The sequence below is a fragment of the Heterodontus francisci genome, chromosome 6 (assembly GCF_036365525.1).
Source record: "Heterodontus francisci isolate sHetFra1 chromosome 6, sHetFra1.hap1, whole genome shotgun sequence".
Taxonomy (NCBI): Eukaryota; Metazoa; Chordata; class Chondrichthyes; order Heterodontiformes; family Heterodontidae; genus Heterodontus; species Heterodontus francisci.
The window spans coordinates 59,959,861-59,974,153 of NC_090376.1; the positions used below are offsets into that span (position 1 = coordinate 59,959,861).

Sequence of the window (14,293 nt, forward strand, 5' to 3'; positions counted from 1 at the left end):
CCTAATTGCTTGCTGCACCTGCATGCTAACTTACTGCATTTCTGTACAAGCACACCCAAGTCTCTTTGAACATTAAAACTTATAAGTTTTACACCTTTTAAAAAATATTCTGGTTTTCTATTCTTATGACCAAAGTGAATAACTTCACACTTTCCTACATTATACTCCATCTGCAATCTTGTTGCCCACTCACATAACCCGTCTAAGCACCGAACCTTGCAGCACTCCACTATTCACTGCCTGCCAACTTGAAAATGCCATGTTTACGTCCACTCTTTTCTTCCTGTCCGTTAACCAATCCTCTATCCATGCTAATATATTACCCCAACTCCATGAGCTCTTATTTGCCTGTTGCACCTGAGCAAATGTCTTTTGGAAATCCAGGTACATTACATCTACTGGTTCCCCTTTATCAACCCTACCAGTTATATCCTCAAAGAACTCTAATAAATTTGTCCGACAGGATTTCCCTTAGTAAAACCATGTGAACTTGTTCTAATCATACTATGCTTTTCTAAGTGCATTGTTAATACTTCCTTAATAATAGATTTCAGCATATTTCCAATGGTTGATGTTAGGTTAACTCGCCTGTAGTTCCCTATTTTCTGTTTCCCTCTTTTCTTGAAAAGTGGTGGAACATTTTCCAACTTCCAATCTGATGGGACCATTCCCAAATCTAAGGAATTTTGGAAAATCATTGCTGGTACATCCACTATCTCTGCAGCTATCTCTTTTAGAACCCTAGGATGTAGTCTATCAGTTCCCAGGGATTTGTCATATTTTAGCCCCCTAAGTTTCTCCAATTACTTTTCTCTGCTGATATTAATTTCTTTAATTTCCGCACTCTTTTTAGCTCCTAGGTTACTGTCTATTTCTGGTATGAAACTTGTATCTTCTACTGTGAAGACAGACACAAAATATTTGTTCAATGCCTCTGCCATTCCCTCGTTCCTCATGATAATTTCTCCTGTCTCTGCTTCTAAGGGACCAATGGTTACTTTAGCTATTTTCTTCCTTTTTATATACCTATAAAAGCCCTTTCAACCTGTTTTTATATTATTGGCCAGTTTACTGTCATTCTATTTTTTCCTTTATTATCAACTTTTTGCAGCACTTTGCTGGTTTCTAAAACATTCCCAATCCTCAGACTTGCTACTTTTTTTTTCAACATTGTAAGCCTTTTCTTTAATCTAATCCTATCCTTAACTTCCTGAGTGAGCAACAAATGGGTCTTTCTTGATGAGTTTTTATTTTTCAATGCAATGTGTTTTTGTTGAACATTTTGAACTGTTTCTTTAAAAGTTTCCCACCGTTCATTTGCATCCATACCTTTTAGTCTATTTACCTTAAACAGTTCTCCCCTCATATCTATGTAATTGGCTTTGTTTAAGTTTAAGATTCTTGTTTGTGATTGGAGTATGTCACTTTCAAACTTAACATGGAATTCAATGGTATGATCACTATTTCCTAGTATATTGTTTACTATGACATTACTAATTATCCCTGCTCCATTACACAATACTAGATCTAAGATAGCTTTTCCCTAATCAGTTCGACAATGTATTACTCTAAGAAACTGTCCCGAAAACATTCTACAAACTCATCTTCTTGACTACTATTGCCAATTTCATTGCCCCTGTTTATATGAAGATTCAAATTCCCCACAATTATTACATTGTCTTTGTTACAAGCTCCAATAATTTCTTGTTTAATGCTCTATCCAATGATATAACTACTGTTAGGATGCCTATAAATTACTCCCACCAGTGTTTTCTGATTCTTGCTATTCCTAATTTCCACCCATACTAATTCTACTTCTTAATCTTCTGAGGCCATATTCTTGCTCACTAATGGTTTATGAGGAGAGACTGAGTAGATTGGGATTATATTCATTGGAGTTCAGAAGAATGAGGGGGGATCTTATAGAAACATATAAAATCATGAAGGGAATAGATAAGATACAAGTAGAGAGGATGTTTCCACTGGCAGGTGAAGCTCGGACAAGAGGGCATAGCCTCAAGATTAGAGGGAGCAGATTTAGGACTGAATTAAGAAGGAACTTCTTCACCCAGAGGGTTGTTAATCTATGGAATTCCTTGCCCAGTGAAGTAGTTGACGCTTCTTCAGTAAACGTCTTTAAAGCTAAGGTAGATATCTTGTTGAACAATAAAGGAATTAAGGGATACGGTGGGAGCGCGGGTAAGTGGATCTGAGTCTACGAAAAGATCAGCCATGATCTTATCGAATGGCGGAGCAGGCTCGAGGGGCCGGACGGCCTACTCCTGCTCCTAGTTCTTATGATCTTATGATCTTATGTCATCCTACACTATCAGGGATACCCCTCCTCCTTTGCCACTCTGTCTGTCTTTCCGAAATATTGTGTACCCTGGAATATTTATTTCCCAACCTTGATCACCATATAATGACTTAAATGCAGGGATAGAAGGTACTATAGCCAAATTTGCAGATGACACTAAAATAGGTGGGATAGTAAGTTGCAATAAAGAAATAAGAAATTTACAGATGGATATGGATAGATTAGGTGAATGGGCCAAAATTTGGCAGATGGAGTTTAACGTGGATAAGTGTGAGGTATCCATTTTGGTCAGAAGAATAAAAAGGCAAATTATTATCTAAATGGAGAGAAACTTCAGAGTGCTTCGGTGCAGAGGGATCTGGGTGTCCTCTTACATGATTCGCTGAAAACTAGTTTGAGGTGCAGCAGGTAATAAGGAAGGCAAATGGAGTTTTGGCATTTATTGCTAAAGGAATAGAGTATAAAAGTAGGGAAGTGTTGCTGCAACTGTACAAGGCATTAATGAGACCGCACCTGGAGTATTGCGTACAGTTTTGATCCCCTTACTTCAGGAGGGATGTAGTTGCATTGGAGGCAGTTCAGAGGAGGTTCACTAGATTGATTCCAGAGATGGGGGGGTTTGTCTTAGGAAGAGAGATTGAGCAGTTTAGGCCTTTACTCTCTAGAGTTTAGAAGAATGAGAGGAGATCTAATTGAGATATATAAGATGATTAAGGTGATTGACAAAGCAGACGTAGAGAGGATGTTTCCTCTGGTGGGACAATCTAGAATGAGAGGTCATAGTTTTAGGAAAAGGGGTAGCAGATTTAAAACAGAGATGAGGAGAAATTTCTTCTCTCAAAGGGTCGTGAGTCTGTGGAATTCACATTGAGTCATTTTAAGATGGATATAGACAGATTTTAATTAGTAATGGGTTGCAGGTTTATGGAGAACTGGCGGAAAGTGGAGTTGAGGCCGAGATGAGATCAGCCATGATCGTATTGAATGGCGGGGCAGGCTCGAGGGGCTGAGTTGCCTACTCCTGCTCTTAGTTCTTATGTTCTGATAACCATGTCTCTGTAATGGCGATTAGATCTAAATCATTTATCTTTATTTGTGCCACTCGTTCATCTATTTTACCGCAGTTGCTTTGTGCTTTCAGATAAAAACCTTTAGTTTTATTTTTTTAACTTCTTTTCCCTGCAATGACTTTTTTCACTCTTGTAAAATTTTTGCTAAACTCTCTGTCCCTTAGTGTCCCATTCCACTTGTCATCACCCTCAACGCTATACTGTTCTGATGCCTCGACCTTTTTCTTTGGATTTCTAAATCTCCCTTCACCCGAACCCTCCCCCACTTTGTTAGTTCACAACCTCTAGCTTTATCTGCTGGCGCACTCTTAAGTTTGTACCTGCTGTCCCTTCCTGCCATACTATGATTATCATTATTGCTATCTTGCTCTCTTGCCTTCTCCTCTCTCTTTAAATTATCACATCTTCTCTTACTTGATCCCTCACCGCGACTATTTAGTTTAAAGCCCTCTCTACTGCCCTAGTTATACGACTCGCCAGAATACTGGTTCCAGCATGGTTTGGGTGAAGACTGTCCCAACAGTACAGCTCCCACTTTCCCTAGTACTGGTGCCAGTGCCCCATGAATCGAAACCCATTTCTACCACACCAATCTTTGAGCCACGCATTTAACTCTCTAATCTTATTTAGGCTACACCAGTTTGCTCGTGGATCAGGTAATAACCCAGAGATTATTTCTTCTAATTGGGGAGTCAGTAACGAGGTATCAATTTAAAATTGTCATTAGAAGAGTAAGCAGAAAGAACTTTCTTTACACAGGCAGTTGTTGGAGTATTGAATGCTTTGCCAAAGAAAGTCTTTTTGGCAATGACCACTGTATCTTTTAAGGAAAAATTGGATAAATATTTGAAACAGAGGAAAATAGATTGGGAGATCTGCTGCAGATACAGCCGGCTTAATGGCCTCCTTCTGTGCTGTAAATGTCCATGGTTATAAAGATAGTCAGGGAAGAGAGTTTCTGTGGATGGTGAGGAAAAAGAGAATCATCATGTACATTATAGTTTAACACAGTAGCCAACACTATTTGCTACTTTGACCTTCTGGAAAAGATGGTTAAGCTTTAAACTACTGTAAAATTCACCGACTACCCACTGCTGTTAATTTATTATTTTCTCCTTAACAAGCTTGTTTTCCATTTAAAGATTAAGTTACAGACTTCCAAAGTCAAGGAAGATTATGTGATACCATGTAGTAAGACAAAATAAAATGAAAAGTGTTTTCAAATTGCCTAGATTTCTTCACCAGTGAGACATGAGGAACACAGGTTTGACTAAGAGAGTGAGCTGAAGTACTAAACCCTCCCAAAAATCTAGCGTAAAAAGAGGGAAAATACCAAAAGACGTAACAACTGCTATTTCAGCCACCATGCCATGCTCACTGGAACTAGCTCCTAAATTCCTCCATCTTACACCCTCCTTTCTAAAGTACTGTCAATTTTTCTTTTCAACCACTCCTTTGGCCCCATTGCCTAATTCTGTCGACTTGTTTTTCCTTCCTGCTCAATGCCCTTTTTTCTTTTCCACATTATAAAGTGTTCTGAAACAGCTTTCCAATGTAAGAAGCACCAGATAAATGCCAGTTGTTGTTATACCTGACCTGAGGTTGCTTGATGTTAACACTGGGTGCCTGAAATGTAAAGTATTCCATATTCCAGCACTAACATCACTCACTTTGATCAGTAAATTAAAAAAAGACCAAAAGCAAAACATTTTGGAAAATACGTATGATCTTTTCTGCTGCCATTTTGAAAAAAATAACTGTCATCACAATACAGTACATAAAAACATCGCCACAGTTTCCACATTCCAGATCTCTGAGCTTGAACTCAATGTCATCAGAGCAGCAAAGCGTTGATGCAATTTGCATTGTTACTAGCTTGCATTCAAACCACTGACATTTCCTAGCAAGGATCATATAAAACCCAGATATTCAATCTGCACTTTTTCATCCAGACAGCTATTCTGGCTTTAGTGTGGATTCCCTTTTACTGGTGGAAACAAACTTTCGCTGATGATAGAAATAAAACAAACCAACAGTGTCTGCTGATGAAAACAAATGCAGTTCAGGCTGTCTGGATAGGTTCTATCTGAACCAGAATCCTGCCATCATACAGTTACAGTGATCTGATATATAAATTATAAATTGTTTCCATTTGCTGAGATTATATCAATTATTTGTACTTTGGTCCACTCTCATATTTCTGCCTTGGTTGAAGCATAATAAATACAGATGTTTAAAGCAGACTGAACCTGGTAAAGTGTTTTGCAATTGCAATTCATCAGCTTTGTAAATGGAGGAGTGATGTGATGGCAAGGGAATTGCCTCACCAATTATATATAGAATTATTAGAAACTGTAGCACAGAAGGAAGCCATTTGTCTCATCATGCCATTGCCTATACTAGCTGTTAAATTGCAACTGTCTACTCCAATCTCATTTCCCAGCCCTTGCCCCATATCCTTTTATATGTTTGCATTTCAAATACTTACGAAATTCCCTTTTAAATGATATTATAATTGAGATCACTGCACATTTTCAAAGTTTAGTAAAAATTCAATATAACTGAAAGACACATGGCAAAGGTTATTGTTGTAGTCGGTACAGTATTTGCTATGCCAAGAATTGTTCCAGTTATCTTACGTGGCAGAATTTCAGCTGCATTTGCATAGTAGCCTACTGCTGGCCTGTTGATTATGGAGTAATTACTATCATGCTGTTTATCCATGATTCATTCATTTTAGCTTAAATATAATCAGCACATAATTCTTTCTAGTCTCTATAGGCCCCAATGTCTGTAGGTTTGTAACCTAAACCAAATTTCTGAGAGTAGCAGCTAATAGTACATTGCATATAAATAGTCATTTGGTAGTACAGAACGTGAGTATTGCTGAAGACAAAGATGTGTTGTCGAAGCTTTTCATCTTGCACTCATCAGGACAATTCGCAAGAATACCAATATAAGGGAAGCAACAAATTTATGCTATGTGAGAAGAGAGTTCTGATTGGTTGGCAAGTGGACTTTGATTGGTAGAGGCATTGCCATGGAGAATGCACCAGTTTATGGTGACTGACAGTTAACTGCCAAGCTTTGTTTAATTTAAACCAGGCAGCTTGACTCTGATTGGTCAAGGCATTTCCCTGAGGAATGAACCAGTGAATGGCTGTCACTTATTTTGTTTCGCTGAAACAGGCAGAATGTGTGTACATGTTCTTTGTGTCTGCATTGGTATTCTTTCGAATTGTCCTGATAAGTGCAAGATTAAAAGCTTCGACAAAATGTTTCTGTTTTCAGCAAGACATTGTATATATCTGTACCTAAAAGGCACCGTTAATAGTTAACAGTCTTGACTGTTAAAGCATTTTTGAATGCAACATCATTAATTGTAGGAAGTGCTAAAAGTTGGAAGATTTATCATTCATTGTTAAATTTGGTGCTTTTTTGCATTGTTCTTCAATAATTAAACAGCCAACTAATTTGTACAAGTTGTGACTACTAACAGAGAGCAATCACCTCACAGCAATTTATCGGCAAGAAGATACAATCAATGTCGTGAATAATGGATTTGTACAGAGTCCACGATTTCCTCTCAACTATCCAAGGAGTATTTTATTGACGTGGAGGTTGCTGTCTCCTGAAAACACAAGGATACAGTTGGTGTTCGATACTCGCTTTGGACTGGAGGAACCAGAAAATGATATTTGCAGGTAAGCAGAAAAATGGGGAAGTTATGAGAAACTATATTCCTATTAATGCTAAAACTGTCTATTACAATGTTTGTGCTGTGTTTAGAATTAAGATTATAACCTTGAATGATCTTTGATTATCACATGAAAGTGCTGATATTTATGGGTCAAATTGACTTGAGGTCAGTATGTACGTGAATGGTGCAGCTGGAAATGTATTTACACTGTCAAATAACAGCAGATGGTGCAGGGCTCTAGAATAAGGAGTAGCAACTCCAAACTGGCATGACACAGGATGCTTGGCATTGATGCATATTTTGCAGCTGTTGATAGGAAATGGAAGCTCTGTATTGTATATTTTCCATGTTATACCTGCCACAATTGTGCAAAGAGATACAATTCTGCATTCCTTACAATGTTGTTTCCTGGAGTGACAGTAAATTTCACTCCCAACAAGAACTCCCCCCCACCCACCCCTCCCTATATGTATCTCAACTATTCATTGTGTTTAAACTGATCTGTGCAGAAGGGGAAGGAGATGCTGTTTTTTGCTTCCAATACCTGCAGTGGCTTGTGTTCAATGTAAATATTTAATTTAATCTACCCTTAACTTAAACTTGAAGTAATTAGTTAAAAAACTATGAGTTAAGTTGATTAAATACATAAACTTTAATTAATCAAATAAATAAAACAAATTTAGATAGGGATGGCAGTTTAGGTGTGTACCACAAAAGCAGCATGTGGAAGTTTGTGGAGAGCTTTGCGATCTCGGCAACCATATCTGCAGTAAGTGTCTGCATCTCGAGGAACTTCAGCTCAGAGTTGTTGAGCTGGAGTCTGAGGTGCAAACATTGCAGGGCATCAGGGAGGGGGAGAGTTATCACAATGACACTTTGATACAGGAGGCAGTCACTCCCCTTACGTTAGGTAACAGTACAGGTCTTGTTAGCGGTCAGGGACAGGAGGGTGTGACTGCAAGTCAGGCAGGTGCAGTGCTGGAGTTACCTATGCCCTTATCCAACAGGTACAAACTTCTTGCTGCCGATGTAGATAGGATCAAAGGGCAGGACTTTGTGCTAGAGGCGGGATTCCCGGCGCTGGAACGAAAAGGCTGGGGGAACTCCGCCTCTGCCTTTCTGTGCCCCCCTGGAGCTATCATTTTAAATCAAAGTTTCAGGAGGCAGGATCCATGTCTCTTTAAAGGGGGAGGGAATTCTGGGGGGCAAAGTTGTTCCTGGTGGGGGTCCTCCGTGGACCACAAATTGCCCATGAAGGAGGGACCGCCCCACACCCCCAAGCCCCATAAGGAGACCCCCCCCCGCCCCGCCCCCAGCACTGGTAAGATCCCAGCGGTGGCGGGAAAAGGCCCTTAATTGGTCGTTAATGAGCCACTTAAGGGCCTAAATTGGCCTCTGGGCAGAAAGGCCATTGTCAGCCTATCCTGCCCTCAGGAAGATCGCTAGGCGACGGGAAGGCGATGGGCCCCCCACCCCGCTGCCCTGCCACCTCCATCACCCATCACCATACTCTGTGCCCCCCACCTCCAATCCCACCTCAGGGGACCTCACAAAATCCTGGCCAAAGTCTGCAGGGTGGATGAGCTAACTGACCATGGGATCATCATACAAGAGGCCATTCAAGTGGGGGGAATAAAAAGGAATGTGGTAGTGATAGTTATTACTCTATGCAGCCACGACTTGGAGTCCTAAAAGTTGTGTTGCCTGCCTGATGCCAGGTTTAAGGACATCTCCTCATGGCTACAGAAGAACTCAGAGTGGGAGGGAGCGGATCCAGTTGTCATGACCTGCGTAGCAACCAACAGCATGCGCAGAACAAGGAATGAGTTTCTTCTGAGGGACTTTCAGGAGTTAAGATCCAAACTAAAAAGCAGAACCTCAAAAGTTCTAATCCCTGGATTACCATCTGAGCCATGCTCAAATTGGCATAGGGTCAAACAGATCAGAGAGTTGAATGCATGGCTCAAAAAGTGATGTGGGTGAAAGAGGTTTCAATTCATGGGCCACTGGCACCAGTACTGGGGAAAGACAGAGCTGTTCCATTGGGACAGGCTCCACTTAAACCAGGCCCGGACCAGTGTCCTAGGGCTAAATTTTATTGAGGCGCCGCCGTCCACGGCTGCGCCCTTTGAACTCAGTGCGGTGCCCGCATTTAGCGGCCGCCGCAGAGCCCCCCCGATATTACGTGCAGGGGCTCATTAGCATCACTGCGCCGAGCCTCCCCCCCGATATTACCTTGGGAGAGGCAGGACATTCGGCGCAGTGAGGAACCATTTGACAGCTATGGGGCCCTATTTTAAGTGCCCCAGAACCTGCTTCCTGACAGCTGTCAAAGAATACTTACCTGACTGCTGAAGAGTGGGGCTGCTGTCAATCTGGCAGCTAGGCAGAAAGTGCTGCAGAAATCCAGCAGGTCAGGCAGCATCTATGGAGAGAGAAGCAGAGTTAACTTGTCCAAGTTCACAGACCTGAAAGTTAACTCTGCTTCTCTCTCCACGTATGATGTCTGACCTGCTGAGTCACCCAGCACTTTCAGTTTTGCTGCCACATACTTACCCTGCTGTGTCCCAGTGTCCTGTGAAGTTGAGCTCCTCTTCTCCCACTCAAGTGTAGCATTCCTTCTTGTAGGTATGCTGCACCTGGGTAAATAATCTTAAATTTGCACATCAAAGGACGTGAGACTGAAATAGACCCTAAAAGGTATTACAGAAATTTACAGAGAACACACTGACACAAATGGGAATGCACGGGTGTCACAGCAATGTAAATACGTCTTTCACTAAATGTTCCTCACTAACATGTGTGTCCTTTTCTCTGTGTGAATGATGTGTGCCAGCATGTAGCGCCAATGTCATATCCCTTTGCACCGTTGGCCCTTCGGAAGAGCCAACATATGCAATAACATCATCGCCATACCACCATTACACATGAGCGTCTCCATGGATATAGTGACATGGACATTGGCTCAGTCAGCTGCTGCCTCTAATGGTTTACATAGGGATGCTGCAGATGTGGACTGGTGCACAGCAGGTGAGCGAGGGTGATGTGTGGCTTGCAGAGTTCATGTCGGTTCCAATGGAGCAGACAGCCTTTGTCTGATAAGCCACTGCCGTACATCCCCACCTCACTGCTAGCCCTGTGTGCAGAGCCTGGGTGCCATCTGCCCTCCCATGAGTCTTTCATATTGTAGGTCATCAGCGTCCTCATAGTCCGAGGAGGAATCCTGTTGATGTCTCTCCTCATCATGCCAGGCCTATTGGGTGCATTGGGTGCAGAGCAGCAAAGAAAGGAGCTGGCCTTTTTGGCCCGTACTACAGGCCTATCTATACAGGTGTTGGAGGCGCTCTTTCAGCATGCCAATCTCCTGCTCAATAGTTGCTTATGTAGCTCAGTGGCTGATGTTGTATCTCTCCTCTGCAGCAGTGGTGGAGTCTCTCACTGGTATCGGGAGCCATGTCTGCAAAGGATAGCCCTTATCTCCAAGAAGCCACCCCTCTATCTGAGCCAGTTCAGTGAACAGCGGTGGCAGCTGGGATTGGCGCAAGACCCAGGTGTCATGGCAGCTGCCTGAGAAGCAGTCACACATTCGCTGCAAGCATCTGCGGTGTTCACATACCAGCTTCACCTAGATTGAGAGGGCTCCTTTAATGGTGACATCTGCAGGTGGTAGCCTGGAAGTAGGCCTGAGTGCAGTCCATGAACATTACAACCTATGGTTCTCTGGCAATGGTGCCAGAACCAATGGCCCTCTCGGCCTGGCTGCAAGAGTCTGTCCTGAAGCGGACATCCTCACTGGCCTTCCGGTGCAGGGCATTGGTGACCTCCCTGATGCATCGGTGCACTACTGACTGTGTGACCCCACAAAAGTCTCTGTTGGGCCCCTAAACGGCTGCAGAGGTGTCAGGCTTGAGAACTGCTGCCAGTGTGAGGAACAAAGGCATGGGGTGTCCACCAGAGCCCATGGGCTGCGGGTCATCCTTGAGCAGGGCACAGAGACGTGTCACCACCCTCTCTATATGCGCAATCTCCTCTGACACTGATGCTCTGACATCCGATGGCATGTCATGTGGGGCCTGTAGATGCACGCCAACCATAATGACAGGCTCCCTTTGGGGGCTGCTGCTCATGACCAGGGGCCTCTACGTGGATCACACCTGCCTGTTGATATTGCCTCTGTCACATATGGATCCTCACGTGCAGAGGATCACACAATGTAGGATGAGCCATAGCTAGTTCCATGTGATAAATAAAGTTGAACCCTGCAGATATTTGAAGGTTCCTAACAGGCAGGGATTGGTGTTGACAGGTACATCAGCTGCTTTCCTGCATCAACTATGTGGTGTGCCATGGCATTGCCCATCTTGGCCAACACTCAGAGTGGCAGAGCATGACCGCATCAAGATCCTACCAGCTGAATCGATTGTCCCCACCATCCATAACACCTTAATGCTCCTGCCCTTTCTGGCTCCCTCCCCACTCACAGGGTGCCTAGTGTGCCATTGCCCCCTCACAAATATAGAGCGTACACTGTTAACAGAGGTACATGGTACCTCCCTTCATGCCAGCACAGCTTTCCCTCCAGTAATCCCAGACCCCCTCCCTTTCAGAATGCAGAGTGTGACCCCTGTGTATCCCCCCCACTTCCTCCCTTTAAGAATGCAGAGTTAGACCCCTGCATATCCCCCCCTCCCTCCTCCCTTCCAGAATGCAGAGCTAGACCCCTGGTGTATCCCTCCTCCCTTCCAGAATGCAGTTAGACCCCTGTGTATCCCCCCTCCCTCCTCCCTTCCCTAATGCAGAGTGAGGACCTGCCGGCTTTTCAGATTGTGAATGAGACGGCACGTGACGGCTGCCCGTTCACCAAAAAATCCAACAATGTCGGTGGAGAGGCCGCGGGCTGCATAATCAGCATAGGTAAGTAATCATTACCATATGCTAATTGTGGTGCTGCTGCCATACAGCTGGGGGGGCAGCACCGAGGTCCCGCCGCTGCCCGTAAAATGTGGCTAGCCTGTCTCAACATCGGGGGTCGAGGCGGGCCTCTTCCTGCAGCATTTTACTGGCCTCCGCACTGTGTCGGGGGGCCGGTAAAATTCAGCCCCTAGTGAATCAAATACCTAGGGCTGTAGATAGAGGTTTAAACTAAAAAGGAGTAGGAGAGGGTTCAGCTGAGGGGAAATTTATAAATCTAAAAAGTCAAGACCATAGACCGGTATAGCAATTTGGGTAAAGATAAGCATAGTGTGACAGGAAGGGACAAAGAGTTTCGTGGTAGTAATGCATCAACGAATAAGGTCAAACCAGGGGAAAATGGAAAAAAAATTAAAGGCACTTTATCTGAATTCACAAAGCATTCATAACAAGATAGACAAATTAATGGCACAAATAGAGATAAAAGGGTTGATCTAATAGCCATTACAGAGACCTAGTTGCATGGTGACCAAGGTTGGGAACTAAATATTCTGCGGTGCTTAATGTTTTGAAAACCAGACAAAATAGAAAATAACAGCAGGGACAGCCCTGCTAATAAAGGATGACATAAGGACAGTAATAGGAAGGATTTTGGCTTGTACCAGAAATAGTGGGGAAACAAAGGTCTAATAAGAGTGAGGAACATGGAGTCATTAATATTAGTAAAGAAAAAGTACTGGAGAAATTAGTGGAATTAAAAGCCAACAAATCCCCTGGACCGGATGGCCTATATCCTAGGGTTCTAAAAGATAGTAGGGATAAATGGGTCATTTTCAGGTTGACAGGCTGTTGCCAGTGGGGTGCCACAAGGGTCAGTCCTGGGACATCAGCTATTTACAATCTATATTAATAACTTAGATGAAGGGACTGAATGTATCCACTTTGCTATAAATAGAAAGCTACGTGGGAAAGTTATCTGTGAGGAGGACACAAAATAGTTTGCAAAGGGGTATAGACAGGTTAAGTGAATGGGCAGTAAGGTAGAAGATGGATTATAATGTGGGGAAATGAAAGAGTAGAAAAACAGAATATGTTTTAATGGTTAGAAACTATTACATTTTGATGTTCAGAGGGATTTGGGTGTCCTTGTACATGAAACAAAGGAAGTTATCATGCAGCAAACAATTAGGAAGGCAAATGGTGTGTTGGCCTTTATTGCAAGGGGTTTGGAGTACAAGAGTAAGCAATTGGGCAGGGCTTTGGTGAGACCATACTTGGAGTACGACATACAGTTTTGATCTCCGTACCTAAGGAAGGATATATTTGCCTTGCGGGGGCGGGGGCAAGCAACAAAGGTTCACTAGATTGATTCTTGTGATGAAAGGGCTGTCCTATGAGGAGTGATTAAGTAGAATGGGCCTATACTCTCTGGCATTTAGAACAGTGAGAGGTGATCTCATTGAAACATATAAGATTCCTAGAAGGCCTGACAGGGTAGACGTGGGAAACTGTTTCCCTTGACTGGAGGGTCCAGAACTAGGGGACATAGTCTCAGGATAAGGGGGCAGCCATATAGGACTGAAATAAGGAGTGTCATGCTAGGCCCCCACCAGCCAAGAATGAGGCACATTAATTTTGTCATGAACATTGATTTTTAACTGTTACTGGAGTGAAGAAGACTTGTTAAACAGATCAGCCATGGCTGGAAAATACATTTGCATATTAACAGACAGTGTTTGGAAGGACAAAGCAGCCATTCCCTGATAGTGAACCCACAATGGACTTTTGATCACCAGACATTGAAGGTGGGGGAGCTCCCATTCCAGGTTGACTGCTAAGATGGCTGAATACATAAACAGACAAGGTCAAATCAGCTAGTCACATGACTAACCTGCTGGGCAACATGAGTTTTTTGAATTTGTACTAACAGTTCGAGCAGAAAGCTGCTTTCTCCTGCACTGAGAAGATCTCTCTCCTGTCTGCTTCCATCTCTTTCTCACAAGCCTCTGAATCCACTGAAGACACATGAACCCCAAGAGAGAAAAGTCTCCTATAGCGAACAAGGTTTAAGAAGAATACTGCCCCCCAACGAAAAGCAAGATCTACCTACAGTCAAAGACTCTACAGTGAGCTCGAAGAACTGTAACAACAACTCTTCAGATATTGCCTCAAACTTTTCCACTTTATTTATCTTCTGCTCTTTTATGTCTCTATTTGCATTTGTGCATTACATATGCATGCTAGCGTGGGCGCATCGTGTATCCATAGGCATTAACCGAATTAGAGTTTAAGTTT

General features: G+C 43.0%; 1 protein-coding gene across 3 annotated transcripts in view; it reads left to right on the plus strand.

Moving 5' to 3' along the window:
- pdgfd (platelet derived growth factor d) overlaps window positions 1–14,293 on the plus strand; it is a 215,649-nt gene that overhangs the window by 85,953 nt on the left and 115,403 nt on the right. For 2 of the 3 annotated variants that reach the window (XM_068033754.1, XM_068033756.1), the window contains exon 2: window positions 6,887–7,091. In XM_068033754.1, the coding sequence (XP_067889855.1) occupies window positions 6,887–7,091 (205 nt within the window). The remainder of the gene's footprint in view (window positions 1–6,886; window positions 7,092–14,293) is intronic. The other variant, XM_068033755.1, reaches the window with a different exon arrangement.